At 48.9% G+C, this 19,243-nt stretch overlaps 1 protein-coding gene across 5 annotated transcripts in view; it reads right to left on the reverse strand.

Moving 5' to 3' along the window:
• Window positions 1-2,341: 2,341 nt before the first annotated feature.
• Window positions 2,342-19,243, reverse strand: part of IGF2BP2 (insulin like growth factor 2 mRNA binding protein 2) — a 182,270-nt gene continuing 165,368 nt past the window's right edge. For 2 of the 5 annotated variants that reach the window (XM_049775862.1, XM_049775859.1), the window contains 6 exons: window positions 12,511-12,579; window positions 11,875-11,991; window positions 6,297-6,371; window positions 4,869-5,000; window positions 3,276-3,389; window positions 2,342-2,615 (listed from right to left, as the gene is read on the reverse strand). In XM_049775862.1, the coding sequence (XP_049631819.1) occupies window positions 2,523-2,615; window positions 3,276-3,389; window positions 4,869-5,000; window positions 6,297-6,371; window positions 11,875-11,991; window positions 12,511-12,579 (600 nt within the window). In that variant the 3' untranslated portion in view covers window positions 2,342-2,522. The remainder of the gene's footprint in view (window positions 2,616-3,275; window positions 3,390-4,868; window positions 5,001-6,296; window positions 6,372-11,874; window positions 11,992-12,510; window positions 12,580-19,243) is intronic. The other 3 variants (XM_049775863.1, XM_049775860.1, XM_049775861.1) reach the window with 2 other exon arrangements.

Below are 19,243 nucleotides of genomic sequence, written 5' to 3' on the forward strand. Positions count from 1 at the left end.
AGATCAAACAGGGTTAGCAATGTGCAAGTGCTTTTCTTACTGTACTATCTCTCCAGCCTATTGTGAAAGTTTGTGTTTTTTTGTCTGCTTCTTTATGCCCACCTGAGGGACAGCTCTCAGCACCATCTTGTCATGTGAAGCCCTGGGACTGACTACATGCTGCTATAATGTGTGCTTCCCGGGAGGGGGTTATGGGTCTCCTAAATGGAGAGAAGGGGAGCAGGGGTGATGAGTCATGCCATGAAGTAACGGTCTGTCACCACCCACATTTACGCCAATCACACATGCCTTTGGCACCTCCATGAAGGTTGGCGAGTAAAGCATGGATTATGGGATGTAAAGAATTATGAGTGAAGATGGACACCAGGAAAGATGCATTTTGGAGGTGGTGTTGGGCTACACTCTATAGTGCTAAGTCTATTCCTAACTCAGTTCTAAGGACAGCTGAAAGGGTGCAGGGTACTGACTATATAGGATGCCACGGGGGTGGTAGGTGATCCTTTTGGAATCCCATCAGTTCACCCTCAAAAGCTGCATTGATCCTCCACTCCAGTCTTGTCTCCGCTCGGGTTCCCAAGGTGGGTTAGAAGACCCGAGGTCCACCCAGCATAAACATGGAATATGACCAACTGTACCCAGCTTTTCCTGACCTGCCAGTTAGAGGCTGACCTGGCCATACCTCTCTGGCAATCTGTGCCAAGGGAAGGAGAAAAAAATCTCTCTTCCCCTGGCTCAAGCAGTGACTGCCTTGTTTAGATACAGCAGCTGCCCAGAGAAATACAGAAATGTGGACTATAGTGCATTTCCAGTCCCTAAAATTCTCAGTGTCGCAGCCCCTCCAAATCTTTTTTTCTCCCCATATGCTTGCTCCCCTTACACATTCACACCTGGGCCATGCTCCTGAAAGAAGAGACTGAGACGCAAAGCTCTTGTTAGCTGGATATATTTCTTTTTTTTTTTGTTTGTTTGCTTTTGTTTTGTCACAGAACACTGTTTACAGTAGAGGAAACTGGCATTGCAGTCTGGTGTGATAGCTTCTTCACATGAACCAGTTCACGGTCATGGTCATCCTGTAGCGCCCCATTGGGACACCTCCAACCTTCTCTTTTGCTTTCTCATTTTTTTTCTTAAACATTTTCAAGGTTTGTCCAAAAGAAGGCCGTTCAGGTCCTTGGCTAGCGGAAGACAGGTTCGGAGCATTTGCATGCACGCACTGCAGCCTGCTCCAGGCTGGCAGTGGAGAGTATTTTTTTTTTCCAACTCGTTTTTATTAAAAAAATAAAAAAAATGCTCCAACTATCAGTTTTACAAAATCTCTAAGGAAACACAAGAGCAAGGTGCTGAGGTAAAAAACACCTGAGGTAGCTTTTTTTTGTGTGTGTTTTTCTTGTTTTAAAAAAATCTGTAAATTTAACACCCTGGGCAACAACCTTGTTTGTATAAATTGCTGTTTTCCTCCACAATTTTTAAAATCAATTTTAAAGAAAGAAATCATTTCTCTGACTACTGATGGCTTAGACAGCAAAAATGTAAAAAGACACAAATACATTCTTTCTTGGGATTTTTCCTTCGTTGGATGGGTGGGTCTTGGGGTCCTGTTTTACTCTTCCAAAATGCTAGGACAAGTACCATTGACTCGTGTTCTTTTGAGTAACCGAGTGTAAAAGCTGAGGCTGGTTTGTGTGTTTCGGTTTAGTTCCTTTTATGTGATGTGATACTCAGAGCACTGCTTTGCCTGGGGGAAGGGGGTGAGCCAAGGGAGAAGGGAATTAGGGGGTGAAGGACAGAGAAGGGTGGGAGAAAGCCGGGTGAGAGAAACAGAGACCATTACAGAGCAGTAGGCAAATCCAGCCTAAACCTGTGAAGCAAAGAGAAACGCGTGAGCACTGGACAGGGAGGAGAGACGTAGTTTCCACTGGGGGGAGCTGGTATCCCTTCGGTTGACGTACACAGGTGACCCGGATCTGCGGGGAGGGCCCTTGGAGTGAATTTTGTGGGGGTTGGCCTTGAAAGCTCCCCGAGAATTTATTCTTTGTTTTTGAATGTCTAGAAAAGCCTGCCTTTTCTTTCAAAAAGAAGAAAAATTAATAACCTTTTTTTTTTAACAACTCGGGGTTAGTTGAGTTATCTGATATATTATTTCTAAAATATATTAATGCTGCAGGCACCCCGTGGAACCCACAGGCCCATCTCTTAACAACTTTCCCTTCTAGTATGTACACACATGTACAGGCGCTTTTCCACAAGAGACCAGCTGTGCGTCTGGCTGGGCTCCGGACACGTTCACCTATGTTAGTTCAACTAAAAGGGATAGCACAGAGGAGAGCAGGAGAAAGCCGAATGGGGGAGAGGGCAGGGGATGCATCCTGGGGCCTCTGCGGAGCCCACCCGGCCCTGCCGGTCTTTGGTTTGCTCCCGCTCCTGCCGCGGCTGCTGGGTGGTCACGTCTGTCTGTCTGTCTGTTTGTATGTCGGGTGGTGGAGGGCTACATTCATCCGTGGTCTTCGGAGCCTGCGGGAGTCTCACTTGCTTCTCTGCAGAGTGACTCCCTGAGGATATTTCTGCTCCTGCTGCTTCACCAGTTGTACGATTTCCCTGATTTTGCGCTGGGCAGTCTGGGGGGTGGGGGTGCGGGGTAGGAGAGAGAAAGGAACCCAGATCTGAAGATCGGGTACTGGTGGGATCCAGACCTGAGACTACTGAGAACAGCAGAGGATCCAAGCATGAATGTATAAGCTCCTCCCATCCCACCTCAAGTTGCCTGGGGTGTTGGCAGGAGGGACCCCCCAAAACCTTCCAGCAAAATGACTGGACACAAAAGTCAGAGGCAGAACTGGGGACCCAGGGCTGCCCCCCCAATCAAGGCACTGATTGCATCTTGGGGTGAAAGGGAGCCCCTCTCTGCCTTGCTGAGCTCAGTTCTGAGTGGGGCTGTGTGGGCCAAGTACTGCTAGGAGAGGGCCCTGGTCACATTCCTCCCACAGTCGAAAAGTGCAGCTACATATCCAGAGTGGGAGCTGCTAGCTGGAGGCTGCCCCCTGCTGGGCAGTCAGGGACAAGAAGGGGACAAGTCAGAGGCTTACTAAACTCAGGAGGGGTGGCCTTGACTTGCCATCAGTGCCTGATGCCCACAGCTGGGCACTGCAGGGGTTCTGGCTAGAGCCGGAAAAAGAAATGGTGGAGTGGGAAGTGTGCAGGCCCTAAGCCCTCTTACAGATGCCAGCAGGAACTCTGAGACTTCACAGAGACCAACAGGCAAGGGGTGGTGAACCCACCTGGCTCGCAAAGAAATGCCCGATGATCCGGACGATCACCTCCTCGTTCTCATCTGGCGTCTGGTCTCGAGGCACGATGACTTCAGCGCTGGTTAAGTTCTGTAGCTCGTTCACCTGCAGAAGCAGCAGCATGGCTTAGGGCAGTGGACGTGGCCTGCTGGGCCCAGTTCCTCTCTGTCCATGGAGGGCACGGCTGTGGCCTCCTGCTGAGCTCCCAGGAGTCCAAGGTGGGAGGTGTGAGCACTGGGTGACTGACAATAATCCTCAGCCCAGAATCTCCAGACACACAGAGGGTCCTTGGCCAGGCTACAGTCACCCACCTGGCCAGTAAGAGTCTGTTTCACCACGGCTTTCTGGGTGCCAACAGTCACCCTCCTCTGCCTCTCCCATGGCCCCGAACTCCTTCCATGCTCCCACCTAGTTTGTCTGCTCCTAACCGGGACCAGGTTCTCCTCACTCATCTCCTCCTCCTGCGCACCCGATTTTCCTTGTCAGTCACAGGCTATGGTTGGCTGGGCCTGGCCAACAGCGGAAGCCTCTGGGATGCACAGGATTGCATGCAACAAGTTCTTTTTTGTTTGTTTTTGAGTCACACCTGGCAGCGCTCAGGGGTTACTCCTGGCTCTGTGCTCAGAAATCGCTCCTTGCAGGTTCAGGGGACCACATGGGATGCTGGGATTCGAACCACCTACCTTCTGCATGAAAGGCAAACACCTTACCTCCATGCTATCTCTCCAGCCCCACATGCGACAAGTTCTAAGCAAACCCACCAGGTCACCCGGGAGCCCCGATGCCTGTGAACTGAGTCTCCCTGCCTGCTCTGTGTTGGAGTTGAGTCTGGCCCTAGCTGGGTGAATAACCTGCAGTCAGAGAATCACTTGTCATCAAATGACAGATTCATACAGGATGCAGCTTTGATGCCTCGGCCAGGGGTAAGCCCTGAGCACTACCGTGTGAGGCCCAAAAAAAAAAGAAAACAAAGGAGGCCGCAGACACTCAGAGGACAGACATCCTGATCCCAACCCCTCTTCACTCCTCACCCCCCATGTGAAAGTCTCCTTCTAGGACCCACAGTGTTGCTGAAGTCCCTCAATCTGTACAGTGCATTCTTGGGCACATTTCAAATGACATCATGGTCACTGTCACTTCAGGTGAAAATCATCTTTCCAGTGTTCTTAAGTAGGCCCTGTGACTTACAATACTTGCTTTGAAATGACACCCTATTCACCCAGCACCACACTGTCCATGAAGCCACAAAGGCTAATGACGGCCAGGCCTGGGGAACAGGCCTTATAGTGGGCAGTAGGGCCCCCAGGCCTCTCTGGAAGGACAACTGGGGGGGTGTCTCGGCGTGGTGGCTCTTTCCAGCACCCCAGACTTGCCTGCATGTGTATAAGGGGACAGAGGCAGCCTGGTGTATCCTGAAGGGGGGTCTCTATTCTGTTGGGGGAGAGTATCTCTATCCCCCACACAGGGCCCACATGGCGGTGCCCCTTGGTGGATGGTGAGCACCCAGAGTTTGGGACTCTCCGAGTACTAAGGATGGGGCCTGTGGGAAGTAGGGCCAGGGATGGGCCAGTTGGTGGCACTTACAGTCTTGCCACCCTTGCCGATGACACGACCAGCGGTGGAGGAAGGCACGCGGATGTGGGCTTCTAGCTTCACCTCTTCTTTGGGGCTGAAGAAGTTTTCTTCCTTCAGTTTCCCAAAGATCCGCCCCTGCGCCTATGAGCACAACCGGCCAGACTAGTCACTCTCAGGCATGACCCACGCAACAACCACAAACCGCTGGGCCTGCAGCTCCCCCATCTCCAATCCCCACATTGATGCCCTCCTCATTGACCTGTCGGAGTATCTGTGGGGGCTACCCCATCTTCCTGGTCTGTAAGCCTTTGGGAAGCTGAGAACTGGGGGCATGAGGCGAGTCAGTTCTAGGTCTGATTTCTGCAAGCCAATACTGATCCACTTTTTGTGAAATGAATTTGGTAAGAGAATCCCTAACTTCTGCTGGCACCCCTAGCTGTGAAGGGTGGATGGGGTAGGCTGAGGGGAACACCTGCACTTTGCTCTCGATGCCTATTCGACAAAGTGTGGCCAAGAGGTGGTTACTGAGTTAAAACGAAGCAAAACAAAACAGGCATAGGCTTGGACAGACAGTACAGGGGCTAAGGTTAGGTACTTGCAGCTGAATCCGGTTAGATTTCCAGCATTGCGTATGGTTCCCTAAGAGCCCCAGGAGTGATCTCTGAGCACAGAACCAGGAAAGTCTTGCTTCTTCTGGGGTGGGAGGAGGACACCAGTAATTCTTGGGCAGAGGTTCAATGCAGACTCACGCTGCATCCTGACCACAGTACAATCTTCCAGCCCCAAACATGGATGACTTTCCGAACCTTCACTTACTTCCAAACATCTTTCTAAACAGTGAGCCCCACCTCTCCCCTCTCCCCAGGCTGCTACCTTTCTGATCTGCAAGGTCTCATGTAATCTTGTTCCTGGCTATGGTGGGAATCCGCACTCTGCTCTTGCCAATGGATCAACACAGATCCATCCAGTTGAGGGCTACAGCTCTTGAGTAGCTCCGTGCAGGTCAATAGCATCTTCTTAGAGCCGATTTTAAATATTTAAATATGTGACTCAAATTTAACATTTGAAATTTAATATTAAAACTTAACATTTCTGACCCAGAAAACTTAAGATATCAACTATCACAGGGAAGAAGGGGCAAAGACAAAAGACAATAACAGCACATCCCACTAAAACACTCTATTCCCTTCTCTCTCAGCTGCACAACCCAGGAACGACTGCCTGAGTCTGAGATTAGGGGTGGAGAGAGGCTTCTCCATGAGAGAAGCAAAGCGGCAAGGGGCCAAGCCTGAGCAGGAGGAAGGCTGAGGCTGAGACCAGGCAGTGCTGGAGGCTGGGCTTGTAAAGATGGTGCCTATGAGCCAATGGCCATGGGCTGTGAGGACAGTGGGGACTCCCACAGGCTGCCGTGTACCCAAGGTGGTCCCTGGCACTCACCTTGAACTGGGCTTCGGGGGGGCCGGTGATGATGACCATCCTTTCGCTGACATCCGGGCCTTCCGCAGGGGCTATCTGCAGTTCACAAGGCCAGGGGTTGGAGGGAGGCATGCCTGCCTTGCTGACCCAAGCAAAACACCCTTTTTGCCTATGTGGTTGGGGCACACACCAGACAGTTTATAGGGTTCTGGGCCTTGTACCCAGAGCTGGAGCTGACCTGGCTGCCTTCACTCCCAGTCTCAGGGAGTTGCTGAAACCCCCACAGGCATATAGAATCTGATAATGGGTCTTAGGGTATCAGTGGGAGATTGGGAACAGACCAGAGAGGGGTCCTGGCCTGTCCCTGTTGTAGCACCAGTAATAAAGGGGCCCTTTACTCAGCCAGGGAAGCTCCAGAGAGAGAGACGAGAAGACTCTGAGCCTAGGGCCCAGAGAAGAAGGAGAAAAGGAGGGAGGCACGAAAAGGAGCTTCTTCCCTGCCCCGTCCTCACACCCAGACTGATGTATCTGGATGTGGGTGAACTGGGACCAGTGAGGGGCTCATGGTCAGGGGGAGACCTAGACATCCTAGAGTCTAGCAGCCCTTCAGGCCCCTCTCAGCACTGAAAAATGGGAGACATGGAGCCCCACAACCTCAGTATTTCTTCAGGATCTGGGGTATTCCTGGCTTTGCGCTCTGGAGTGACAGGGCATTGCTCAGGGGCCCCTATGTAGTGTCAGGGATTGAAACCAGGATTGGTGAAATATAAGCGAAGCCCCTTACTCCCAAGTACTATTTCTCCATCTTCCTCCTTTTTTTTTAAAATGTAATTTTATTTATTTATTTATTTATTTATTTATTTATTTATTTATTTATTTATTTATTTATTTATTTATGTTTTTGGGCCACACCCGGTAACGCTCAGGGGTTACTCCTGGCTATGCGCTCAGAAGTTGCTCCTGGCTTGGGGGACCATATGGGACACCGGGGGATCGAACCACGGTCCGTCCAAGGCTAGCGCAGGCAAGGCAGGCACCTTACCTTTAGCGCCACCGCCCGGCCCCGTAATTTTATTTCTTATTTATTTTTTTTGCCACATCCCACATTGCTTGGAACTTACACTCAGGTGTTATCCAGTATTTGGAATACTCAGGGATTACTTTTAAAGATGCTTGGGGGATCATCTTTGGAGCCGAGGATTAAACTAGGGTCCACTGTTAACTTCCTATCTTTTCAGCCCCCCACAACAACACCTTTCATTTATTTTTCCTTTCAGGATCAGACCCGGCAAAGCTCAGGGCTTTCTCTTGACTCTGAGCTCAGGAGTCCGCACGGAACGCAGGAGATGGAACCTAGGTTGGCCGTGTGCTAGGCAAGTGCCCTGCCTGCTGTGCTATCATTCCAGCTCCTGACTCCTTTAAAGCAAATTCTTGTTACGTACATATCTTTCCTGTATAACTTTCTTATTCCAAAAACTTTCAGGTTACTTAATGAAATATAGGAAATGGATTAAAATTAAAGCAACTTTGCAGTGAAAGGGTTAAAAGTGGCCTGAGGTAGTCCCAGAGACAGTGGGTGTCCTCAGCTCAGGGATTCACCCTGAGGTCACATTTACATTCTTCTCAACTCTGAACCCCAGCAGCTTACTTCTGATCCCTCTCCCCCAGGATGCCTGGCCCTGAGCTGAGTTTGCATCTTTCTGTACAAAGTAAACCTGGTTCCCTCCTTCCCCCACAGCTCCCAGAATTATCTGTGAAGGAGCCTTGGGACGGCTGAGAGCCGTACCCCACCTAGGGGACACACCCCCATTCTATCTGAGCTCTGATACCTTCTCACACCCCAACTTACTAAAGGCTTCTCCTGTGCAGAGCACAGAGCAACAGCCTCAGCCTAAAGACAGTGGGCAGCTATATCTGGGGGACCCCATAGGTCTCAGGTCGATGGGAGCCCTCCTCTTCTGCCTCCACACACAAAGGCCCCCATCTCGGAGAGACTGAGAGACCCGATCATGCCACACTGTAAGGAGGGTTGGGACACACCTGGAAGTGCTCAGGAACTGTGGTCCAGGAATTGTCTGGGTGGCATGGACCAAACTGGGGTCACTGTTGTAGCTACAGGCAAGAAAAGAACTTTCGCCCCTGTAACATCTCTCCAGTCCTATTTCTTTTTTCTTTTCTTTTCTTTTTTATTTTTTTTTGGTTTTTGGGCCACACCCGGCGATGCTCAGGGGTTACTCCTGGCTGTCTGCTCAGAAATAGCTCCTGGCAGGCACGGGGGACCATATGGGACACCGGGATTCGAACCAACCACCTTTGGTCCTGGATCGGCTGCTTGCAAGGCAAACGCAGCTGTACTATCTCTCCAGGCCCTCTTTTTTCTTTTCTTTTCTTTTCTTTTCTTTTTTTTTTTTTTTTTTTGGTTTTTGGGTCACACTCAGCAGCACTCGGGTTATTCCTGGCTCTACGCTCAGAAATCATTCCTGATTTCTTGGGGGACCACATTGGATGCCGGGATCTGAAACACTGTCCATCTGCATCTAAGGCAAATGCCCTACTACTGTGCTATCTCTTTGGCCCTACAGTCCTATTTCTCTATTTTGAAAAAAACTTTCCTAGCTGGGCCACATCTGGAGGTTCTGGGGTCCCCAGGGCGATACCCTGTGGTGTTTGGGATCCAATCTGTGGTTGTGATTTTGGTTTTGAGAGTCACATTGGGTGATGCTGAAGGGGGCCCCTATGTGGTGCTGAGGACCAAATAGGAGTCATCCCCAGCACTTTGTCTCTTTGTCTCCAGCCTGCAAGTCATCCCTTCCCCAGCCAAACCCAGGAGACACAGAAACATGCTAAGACCTGACTGACCCCAGGGTTGCCTCCCGCCTCAGGAACTCAGGAGCACCAACCATGTCCCCAATCTCGCTCTGCTGTATAGCACCCCCAAGCCTGTGCTTCCCACAGCAAAGACCTTTCTCGGGCATCCCTTCAGTGCTCAAAAGAACAAGAAATACGAACTTGGCAGGTGACTGTCAAGACCCAAGACAGAGCCAGGGTTGGGGCACACAGTGACCAGGGACTGGGGACACTGCAGAGGGGCAGCTGGAGCTTAGTATTCGTTCCTTCCAGGGTGCTCCCCACACTGCCGTGCCCCCAGGTGTCTCAAGCACCCCCCACCGGGATTCACTCCTGAGCTGGCAGAGGTGGACAAGCACTTCCACGTGATGCTTTGAGGGATGCGGCAGAATAAGTGGATGGAACAACACCTGTATAGATCATCCTCCCTCCTAACCTCCGTGCTCAGGTTTGAAGCCAGGTCCCCGCAGAGACAAAGTGGTACTCCCCGGCACTGGCCCTCACCTGGCTGATCTTTTCCTTTCTGAAGCTGGGAGCTTTCTCGTCACTTTTCCTGATGAAGTTGGGGCTCCACTGGAAGGAGGTCCAGGTTGAGCCTGGTACCATGGACTCTCTCTCCTGAGGGGAACGAAGCCAGGAGTGGCTCAAGCTCTGCAGCTCACTCTGCCCAGCCCTACGCTGTTTCAGAGAGGCCTGACCTCGCTTGGACAAGGTTTGCCAGGGAGACTCGGAGACACCAGCATTTTTATAGGTGCACGGTAGGGGGCACGTGGGGCTGGCAAATAAATTCAGGATCTCCCCTATGCACAACACCCTCAGCTCTGTTACCCTTGCTTGGGGCAGGGGTTGCAGTGACAACACAGATTCCTCATTTACTCTTTATCTTCCTTTTTTTTTGGTTTTGGTTTTTAGGTCACGCCCAGCAGCGCTCAGGGGTTACTCCTGGCTCTACACTCAAAAATAGCTCCTGGCAGGCTCGGGGGACCATATGGGATGCCAGGATTTTATCCACCGTCAGTCTGCATGCAAGGAAATGCCCTACCTCCATGCTATCTCTCCGGACCACTCCTTATCTTCCAATGGAGGAAATGATGGGGCTGACTCTGGAAGGCTTTACTGGACAAGGGAGAACCAGATTTGAAATTTTCATTTTTTTTTGGTGTGGGGGGGAAGCATGCCTGGCTGTGCTTAGAGCTTACTACTGACTCTGTGCTCCAGGATCATTGGTAGTAAACTTGGGAAACAAATACGATTGTGGGGACAGAACCGTGTGTCTGTCTCTGGGTCTCAGACAAGCCCACTTACCTGGGTTTGTCTGGGGAACCCCAGGAGTTCTAGCTGCCCCACCTCAGCCAGGGCAGGAGTGAGACAGAAGAACCAGGCCTGCTCTTGGCAGGTGGGAATTGCATTAGGATTGGGTCTCCTAAGTCTCACCTTTCTCCTGGGTGAACAAAGGCAGGTTTGGGGAGCTCACTGAGGTGACCATCTCTGTCTCCTGCGTAAGGAACACTCTCTGGCCTGCCCAGGCACCACCAAGCCCTGGCTACAACATAGCTAGTTAGTTCCGGGGGGGGCTCATGGCCATACGCTTGTGGGGTCAAGGATTCCTGTGTGCCCCCACCACCCACCCCCAGTCTCAAGGCCCTCCTGAGAACTGTCCACTTTGCAGGTAAGCTTAGGAGGGAGGAGCAGACTGGTCTCAGAGTAACTGTGTGCAGCCCCCCAGCGCCCTCCAGGACAGAGGGAGAATTTCAGCCCTTCCAGGAAGGTGTGAGTGAGTTTCCTGCTGGGAGAGTCACCAGGCTTGACCAAGTCACCACGTCCTGGTTGTGGTGGTTGTCATCGTCATATGTGACAAAGGAAACTCTGTTTCCGAACGTTATCGTATGCTGGGACGTGCTCAGCCCTCCAGGCATGAGTCAGAACTAAGCCTGGCATGGAGCCCACTCAGGGCTGAATAATCCACAGCTCCACATCAAGCCGAAGGCAGGTGGGCGGGGGCCTGTGTGTGTCTCACCATCTGTAACCCACCCTTCCTTCATCCACACCTATTTTCAGCCCCCCTCCACCCCCACTCAGCCCTATGGCTGAGTTTCAACTCCAGGCATTCCTTTTGTTTACCTTTATTCTAATGTTTCCAGAGACTAAGGTTTCATTCAAACCTCAAAGCCAAAGGGCTTTGGGAGCGAAGGATGATTAAATCATGGATAACTATTAAGCACAAATTATGGCACTAAGTCAACGCCCTTTGCTTGGGGGGATCCCCACCCCCTTTCTTTGGTCATCTTGAGAGGAGGTGATGGTAGCAACCCAAAGGATGTGGACTTGGCTTATGATTTACTAATGTTTTCTAAACACTTGGTCATTTGTCGAACAAAAGGAATGAAAGGAACTGGAGGTAGTACAGAGATTGGGGCTCCTGCCTGGTACATGGATGACTCTTGATTCAATCCTTGGCACCACGTGGTTCTCCAAGCATCACTGAGTGTAGCCCCAGCACTGCCAGAGTGGCCGGATACCCCTACCCTCACAGCGGTACTAAAGTTGGGGGGTCCTAGTACTGACCTGCTGGGCTGACTAACCAAGAATTGCTGAGAGGGGCCCTGGAAATGATGTCACTCCACGCTCCAAAAAGGCATAAGAAAGACAGGGATAAGAGCAGGGGTGAGAGCAGGGATGAGAGCTGCCGACTTCTGGCCCCACGTAGGGCTAGAGTGGCCTGGACAAAGGAGGCCACTGAGAGCAGCATTACCTTGATGGAGGCACCTGCAAACCGAGCCAGCTGCTTAATGTGGGCCCCCTTCTTCCCGATGATGGCACCCACGGCCTGAGTTGGGATGAAGAGGTTCACGATCTCCTGCTCTGGGTACTGGAAGGCAAGACAAGAGCGAGGAAGACAAGCCCCCCCCCCCACACAGAAGCTCCTACAGGCAACTCCAGCTTGAGGGGAGATACCTGCGGGGGCCAGGGAGTGGGGTGGACGGCCCCAGAGCCCCAACAGATGGCCAGAATTGGAGCCCACAGGATTCAGACCAGGTGGGGCTCTGTAGAGAACTCGCCACTCCTGAGGCCAGGGCCCTCTGGCACTGTGATGCCCCAACAGAGCTGCTTGTTTATCGGCATCATACACTCAGAGAGAGAAATAGAGACCTGCATCTCTCCGTCACCCCCAAGCACCCAGTAGGCCTGTGAGACACCAGCATCCGACTCTAAGAAAGATGAGTGCCCGTGAATGCTGGCTCATCGGGGCCCAGATGCCCTCAGTGCCCGTTGGGACCACCGAGTCAGTTTACACCAAGAACTTCCTCAATTAGGTCGCCTAGGGCTGGTGGGGTGGGTCTTGCTGGCTCCCTGAAAGAGCAAGTGAGGATTCGAGAGGTGCACTTACAGCGTGATGGTATGGGAACGGGCCGAACTGGTGAGGAGGGTACAAGCTGGAGAAGTAGCCGGAGTGGGTCTGCTGCAAGAGAGACGGTTCATGAGTCAGGAGGGACATGCAAAGACCACCGGAGCAGTGACGACCTGGTCCCCACAACACAGCACAGGACAGCACAGCACCGGACCCCAGTCCCATGATAAGCCCAGAACCCTTCTGCTCTGACCTGTTTTCTCTCTGGGCAACAGGCTAGAAATCAAGGGGTGGGGGGGAGAACAGCAGAAGTAGCTTTTTTTTGTTGTTGTTTTTTGTTTTTGGGTCACACCCAGCAGCGCTCAGGGGAACTCCTGGCTCTATGCTCAGAAATCGCTCCTAGCAGGCTCAGGGGACCATATGGGATGCCGGTATTCAAACCACCGACCTTCTGCATGCAAGGCAAACACCTTATCTCCATGCTATCTCTCTGGCCCCCAGAAGTAGCTTTTTTGCAGTTTAAAGCAAAAGGTGGCAGTGGTGATGTGTTCCCACAAGAGGGCGCTAAGAGACAAAAATTCTCAAGGCCTCCAAGGAGTGAGGCGAGATGACTAACTAGAGAGAGGCTGGTCATCCCACCAAGCCAAATAAATCAAAGTTCCACAAGACTGACAGCCCAGTAGGAACACAGCCAATCAGATGAGAAATAGCATAGACGTCCTCTAAGCTCAATAAATGTTACTATAGTGTGTCAGGTGTTCGTTTGCCTTGCATGGGGTCGACCTCGGGTTCAATCCCTGGCATACCACAGAGTCTGCCAAGCACTGCCAAGAGTGATTCCTGAGTGTAGAACCAGTAGTTATCCCTAAACACCACCGTGTGTGTGGGCCCCAGAAACTTAGAAGAAACAGATGACAAACAATGACAAAAAGACCATCAGGCTGGTAAACACCCACCACCAAAACACATAATGCAAGGAATGTTTTCAAATTTTTAGAGAAACTATGATCTTCTATCCATATTTGAGGGGAGAAGAAAAGGCATTTTCAAATAACAGAAAAGCTCAAAAATTATACTGCTAATGAACAGTTCCTGAGAAAAAGCTGTTTTGAGGAAGATCTCTAGACAAACCAACAAAAACAAGTAATTGCTATAATATATAATATAACAAATAACTGACAAATGAGAGGATATAGAACCCAAGAAATCATCTGTGGTAAGCAAAGGAGCCAGCACAAGTGCAGCTAATTCTACATAACCATGGTTTTGAGATTATCTACGAAGAAAACAATAATTGGAACTAAAATTCTAAATTAGGTGTCAGGAGATAGTACAGGTATTGGGTTCAATCAATCCCTAGTTCTTTGGTGCCCCAAGTAACATCACTGGATGCATCTCTGGAGGCCCTCAAAGCACTGGTGGGTGTGGTGCCAAAGATCCTCACTGATGCAAGGTGTGATCCTAGAGACCCCCCAGTATTGCTGTTAAGTGACCCAGGTATTCCCACCACCATAGGTTGGTGCATAGTTGCATCTTCATACCCCCACATTGAACCACTAGGTCCTCTTGACCAAGAATCTCTGAGCACTACCAGGTGCCACCCAAAAACCAAAAGAAGAAGAAGGAAGAAGGAGGAGAAGAAGGAAGAAGGAGGAGACGGAGGAGGAGGAGGAGGAGGAGGAGGAGGAGGAGGAGGTGAAGGAGAAGGAGAAGGATGATGATGATGAGGAGGAGGAGGAGGAGGAGGAAGAAGAAGAAGAAATAGAAATATTTTAGCATTTTTAGCAATAAAGTATTTATCAAAAACACCCATAGTGACAAAACAGATTATTACTTTCAAAGTTTAATAAACCCACTGGACAAAAATATACAGGGAACCAAGTCACTGGTTCAAAACTTGTTTCTAAAATTGTGCACAAAACCCTCAGCCCATAGATAGACATGTCTCTTTCTCAAGGCCCAGGATTTCTCAAAACAGCTGATAAGGACAAGAACACAAAGAGCAGAAGTGTTCCAAGAATATTCTCTCAGTATAAACCACAGGAAAACAATGGCAAGATAATAATAAAGACACCCCTAACCAGTTGGGAAGACCTCCCAAGCAGATTAGGGGTGCTCAGGGTAAATACTCTCAGCAATTTTGTCAACTAGGTTGGTAGTTCAATGTTAGGGGGCTGATGACTGGTGATGTGTGTGTCCTGCAGTCTTGAGGACTGTACGGGTCAGATAGACAGTGCTCCAAGGTCTCCAGGACTAGACCCAATCTATGCTCTGTGGACTGTGTTGCTGGGAACTGAACCCAAGCTGAACATGTACGAGGTGTCCTATCTCTCTGGACCACTAGTGAGATTTCTTTAAAAGAAAAAGTGGGGCCAGAGCAGTGGCGCAAGCAGTAAGGCCTTGCCCGTGCTAGCCAAGGATGGATAGCGGTTCAAACCCCTGGTGTCCCATATGGTGTCCCAAGCCAGGAGCGATTTCTGAGCACATAGTCAGGAGGAACCCCTGAGCGACGTTGGGTGTGGCCCCCCCAAAAACACTAAAGAAAAGAAAAAAAATATCCCTACCAAATCTGATTAAGAATCTTTCCAATGAATGAAAGACTTGAGAAAAAATAATCCTGCCATTAAAACTGTCAGCATATAAATCTACAGTAATTGCAGTGTGGACAAAGATAAATGAAGAGATCACAGTTCAGAAACATGACTAAGTAGTGTATGACAAAGTTGACATTTGAAACTGAGGGATAAAATGATGAATTACTCAACAGATAATTTGGAGAAAATTGTTTGGGAAAAAAAAACAGATGCTTCTTTGAAAGGTAAATTCCTTGTGAACTATTACCATAAGCTATTCCCTCAAACTAGTACCTAAAAATTACTGCTAAGAAAACATGAGAGACTATTTTTACAGTTTGGGATAGGAAAATTCCAGAATTTAGACACCAACCATGTATCTCTGAGCCAGTTATAAAAGAGGTGTACAACCTCCCTGACTCAGCATGAAAACATGAGTTTTGTGAAAAAGCAACCAAGCAATATTCTGGTTCCTTGAAATCTGGCTGCTGAGAAAACCAGCAATATTTTCTGAGCCCGAAGGTCACTGGAACACCCCACAGGGTCTGGCCCCGCTGGCAGCACTGTCCTTGGTCCTGCCTCCAACTCTACACTCAGAGGCTACAGAGCCTGGAGTCTGTGCACTGGGGCAGAAACTGATCTCTGTCTACATTCTATTTTATAAATAACAGAGACTATATGGGTTTGTTTGTTTGTTTGTTTGTCTTTTCTATAATGAAGAATTCTACTGTTGTAAAAATCTCAGATGTGAAGGAAAGCTTTCCAACAGATCAAATCTGTGTTCAAGTTTAGAAAATATCCTGCTATGACATGAAAACTTTCCCTCATGTTTCAATGGATTCGTTTGCCAATTTTTTTTTCTGTAAAGGGCCAGATAAATTCTTTGGGCATTTCAAGTTGGAGGCTTTCTATGTCATTTGCTCAACTTGGCCAACATAGCAGAAGGCAAACAGAACCATGGTGCAAGTAGCTAAACTTCAGTTACAAAGAAGTGTGGCCAGATTTGGCCCTTTGGCAACAATGTGCTACCCTCTTCCTGCAAGTTAGATGATCAGTTTTAGAAGTGGCCTAATTTTTTTTTTTTTTGGTTTTTCGGGCCACATCCGTTTGATGCTCAGGGGTTACTCCTGGCTAAGCGCTCAGAAATTGCCCCTGGCTTGGGGGGACCATATGGGACCCTGGGGGATCGAACTGCGGTCCTTCCTTGGCTAGTGCTTGCAAGGCGGACACCTTACCTCTAGCGCCACCTCGCCGGCCCCTGAAGTGGCCTAATTTTATCCAACAATTTTATCAACCACTTTAGAGGTTCTAAGGATCTCGTCCAGGACCTCTACTATGCAAGCCTGGGATACTATTGGGCTTAGTCCCTGACATGTTTCCCTACCATTTGTGTTACAATGAATAGCAATATTGGCTTGGCTTCAGGTCCACCATTTATGAGCAATGATTTTTCTCTTCTGAGAAAGGAGAGTTGTACTTTAAGTCAGTGGTTTTCAATTGCTGGTCCATAGACTGGGTTGGGTCCACTGTAATATCCTGCCCATTTGCAATAATGTCACCATAATTTTTATAGAACCTAGGCATACCATATGTTATGTAGCATGAACTGTTTTTGCAGATTAATAAACTTTTGTGCACTGGCTCCAGGCACTGTCGGTTGAAAAAAATCACTGCCTAAGTAAGCTATTTATTGCACCTGCTCAGCCACATCATTCTCCTTCCTATAGCAAACAAAGGGAAGTGGGCACCCCCTTCAGCTCCTCTCTCTCTCTCTCTCTCTCTCTCCCCCCTCCCTCCCTCCCTCCCCTTCCCTCCCTCTCTCTCCCTCTCTGGCCACACCTGGCAGTGCTCAGTGCTCCCTCCTAGTTCTGCACTCAGGAATTACTCCTAGCAGGTCTAGGGGACTGGACCCAGGTTGGCCACATGCAAGGCAAATGTCCTACCCTCTGTTCTATGGCTCCTGCTCCTCTTCTCATTCTTCAAAGCAGTCCTATATGTGGCTATCACAGCTACAAGTCCTCCTGTCATGTGTCCAGGTCTTTCTCACACATAAGTACACACATATGCAGATCCAGACACAAGGAGATACACATACAGACACAAACTCACACACGAAAACAAACCATTCAAAACTGGGTCCTGGGTATAAGGAAACAGATATTTATGGCTCTGGGTAGCCATAAGACTGTCACTGTCCTTTTAAAAGGTGAAGCTGTCAGTTACCAGAAGGCCGCCCCTGTAACAGAGGTATAAATACACACAGCCCTCCCAGGGCTGAAGTGTTAGGGGGAGCTAGGAGATGGAAGAATTACTTCTGCTGGATAGTTACCAAACTCTAGGCTCCTGTCACCTTTTGCTGAACCTCTCTCCTACTGCTCCTAGCCTAACAGTAACTATGATGACCCTCACCTTTAATTTAAAGGGAAACCAATGTAACTCTAACAAGATATGGGAAAATTTAGAAATGACTCATCTGTATGTAAATAAGATTGCTGAGTGTTTCTGTTTTTTGTGGATGTCATCTTACGTGTTATATTTTTCCAGAGAAGCTCAGTAGGACAATCCTGACCCTAGAGGTACTGGGAATTCTCACACTGGCACTCTTTCAGCTGGCATCTTTCAACAGACAAGATAAGACTAAGATAAGACTCACAATTCTTCCGATTAAAACAGCTTAAGTGGTGGAGTGAGGGGACAAGATCTGCTTAAAAGTGAGAAGTATGGGGCCTGGAGAAATAGCACAGCGGCATTTGCCTTGCAAGCAGCGGATCCAGGATCAAAGGTGGTTGGTTCGAATCCTGGTGTCCCATATGGTCCCCCGTGCCTGCCAGGAGCTATTTCTGAGCAGACAGCCAGGAGTAACCCCTGAACACCGCCGGGTGTGGCCCAAAAACCAAAAAAAAAAAAAAAGTGAGAAGTATGAGGAAATAGGGTGGCAGGCCCATGGTGGGTTCTGCTCTACCTATATGTGGCCCTGGGTTTGATAGCCCATACCCCACTTCCTATCCCCCAGAGAATGTATGAAGAACTGGGAATGGAAAAAGAAAACCATCCAGTATCCTCATATCCAATTTGGTAATGGAATGATCTTGAATAATATCTGTGAATGGGAGCATGAAGAAGTAGAAAATGCAGTCCACACTGCATTATTAATTATGATGCAAACAATAGTTATTGAGAAATTACTCAATGCCAGGCATTGTGCTAAGAGTTTAGAAATGAAACAGCATGATTTTGTTTTTAAAAATGGCCTGTAGCACTCATTGCAGCACCCAGTACAATAACTAAGACTAAGTAAGAATCAAACTAGATGTCTAACAATAGACGAGTGGATCATGAAGATGCTGTACATAGATATGATAGAATACTACAGAGCTATAAGGAATGATGCAATCATGCAATTGGCAGCTACACGGATGGAACTGGAAGATATTATGTTAAATGAAGTAAGCCAGAATAAGAAGGATAAATGCAGAATGATGATCACTTATATGTGGTATTTAGAATAACTGCATAAAGAAATGTAATGGTTTAAATGGGAGTTGTCGGGACCAGGGCGAATAGCACAGTGGTAGGGCGTTTGCCTTGCATGTGGCTGACCTGGAACGGACCCATGTTTGATCCCTGGCATCCCGTATCATCCTGAGCCAGGAGTAACCTCTGAGCGCCACTGGGTGAGGCCCAAAATCTAAGTAACTAAATAAATAAAGATTGGGAGTTGTCTTGAACAAGAAGAAAAGAAACTGAGTGAAGAAAAAAAAAAAAATACAAATGTATGGGGGACAGGAGCCAAGAGGGCTCAGAAGCACTGGTGGTGTTAAGAAAGGACAGAACTAAATATCCAAGCCAGAGTCAACAACAATGAAATCATGAGACCCAAACTTTAACAATCAAGATTTTAAATGGGCCTGTTATGCTGGCAGGCTGGGGGCATGGTGTAGTGGCAATGATATGCACTCGGTGCAGGAAGGTGACAATGGAGGTGGGATTGGTCCTGTAACATTGTATGTCTGAAACCCAACTATGAAGAACTTAATAAATCACAATGGATTCAATAAAATATTTTTTAAAATGCCCTGTAGTAAAATAAAACATGATACACTGGAGTGGCGGACATAAGTGGTCTGTGTGTTTGTGTCTGGGCATCCACCTCCAAAGGTCATCCTGGTACCCTAATATTTTAGTAAATGAACAATTTT

This window comes from Suncus etruscus, chromosome 6 (genome assembly GCF_024139225.1).
Source record: "Suncus etruscus isolate mSunEtr1 chromosome 6, mSunEtr1.pri.cur, whole genome shotgun sequence".
Taxonomy (NCBI): Eukaryota; Metazoa; Chordata; class Mammalia; order Eulipotyphla; family Soricidae; genus Suncus; species Suncus etruscus.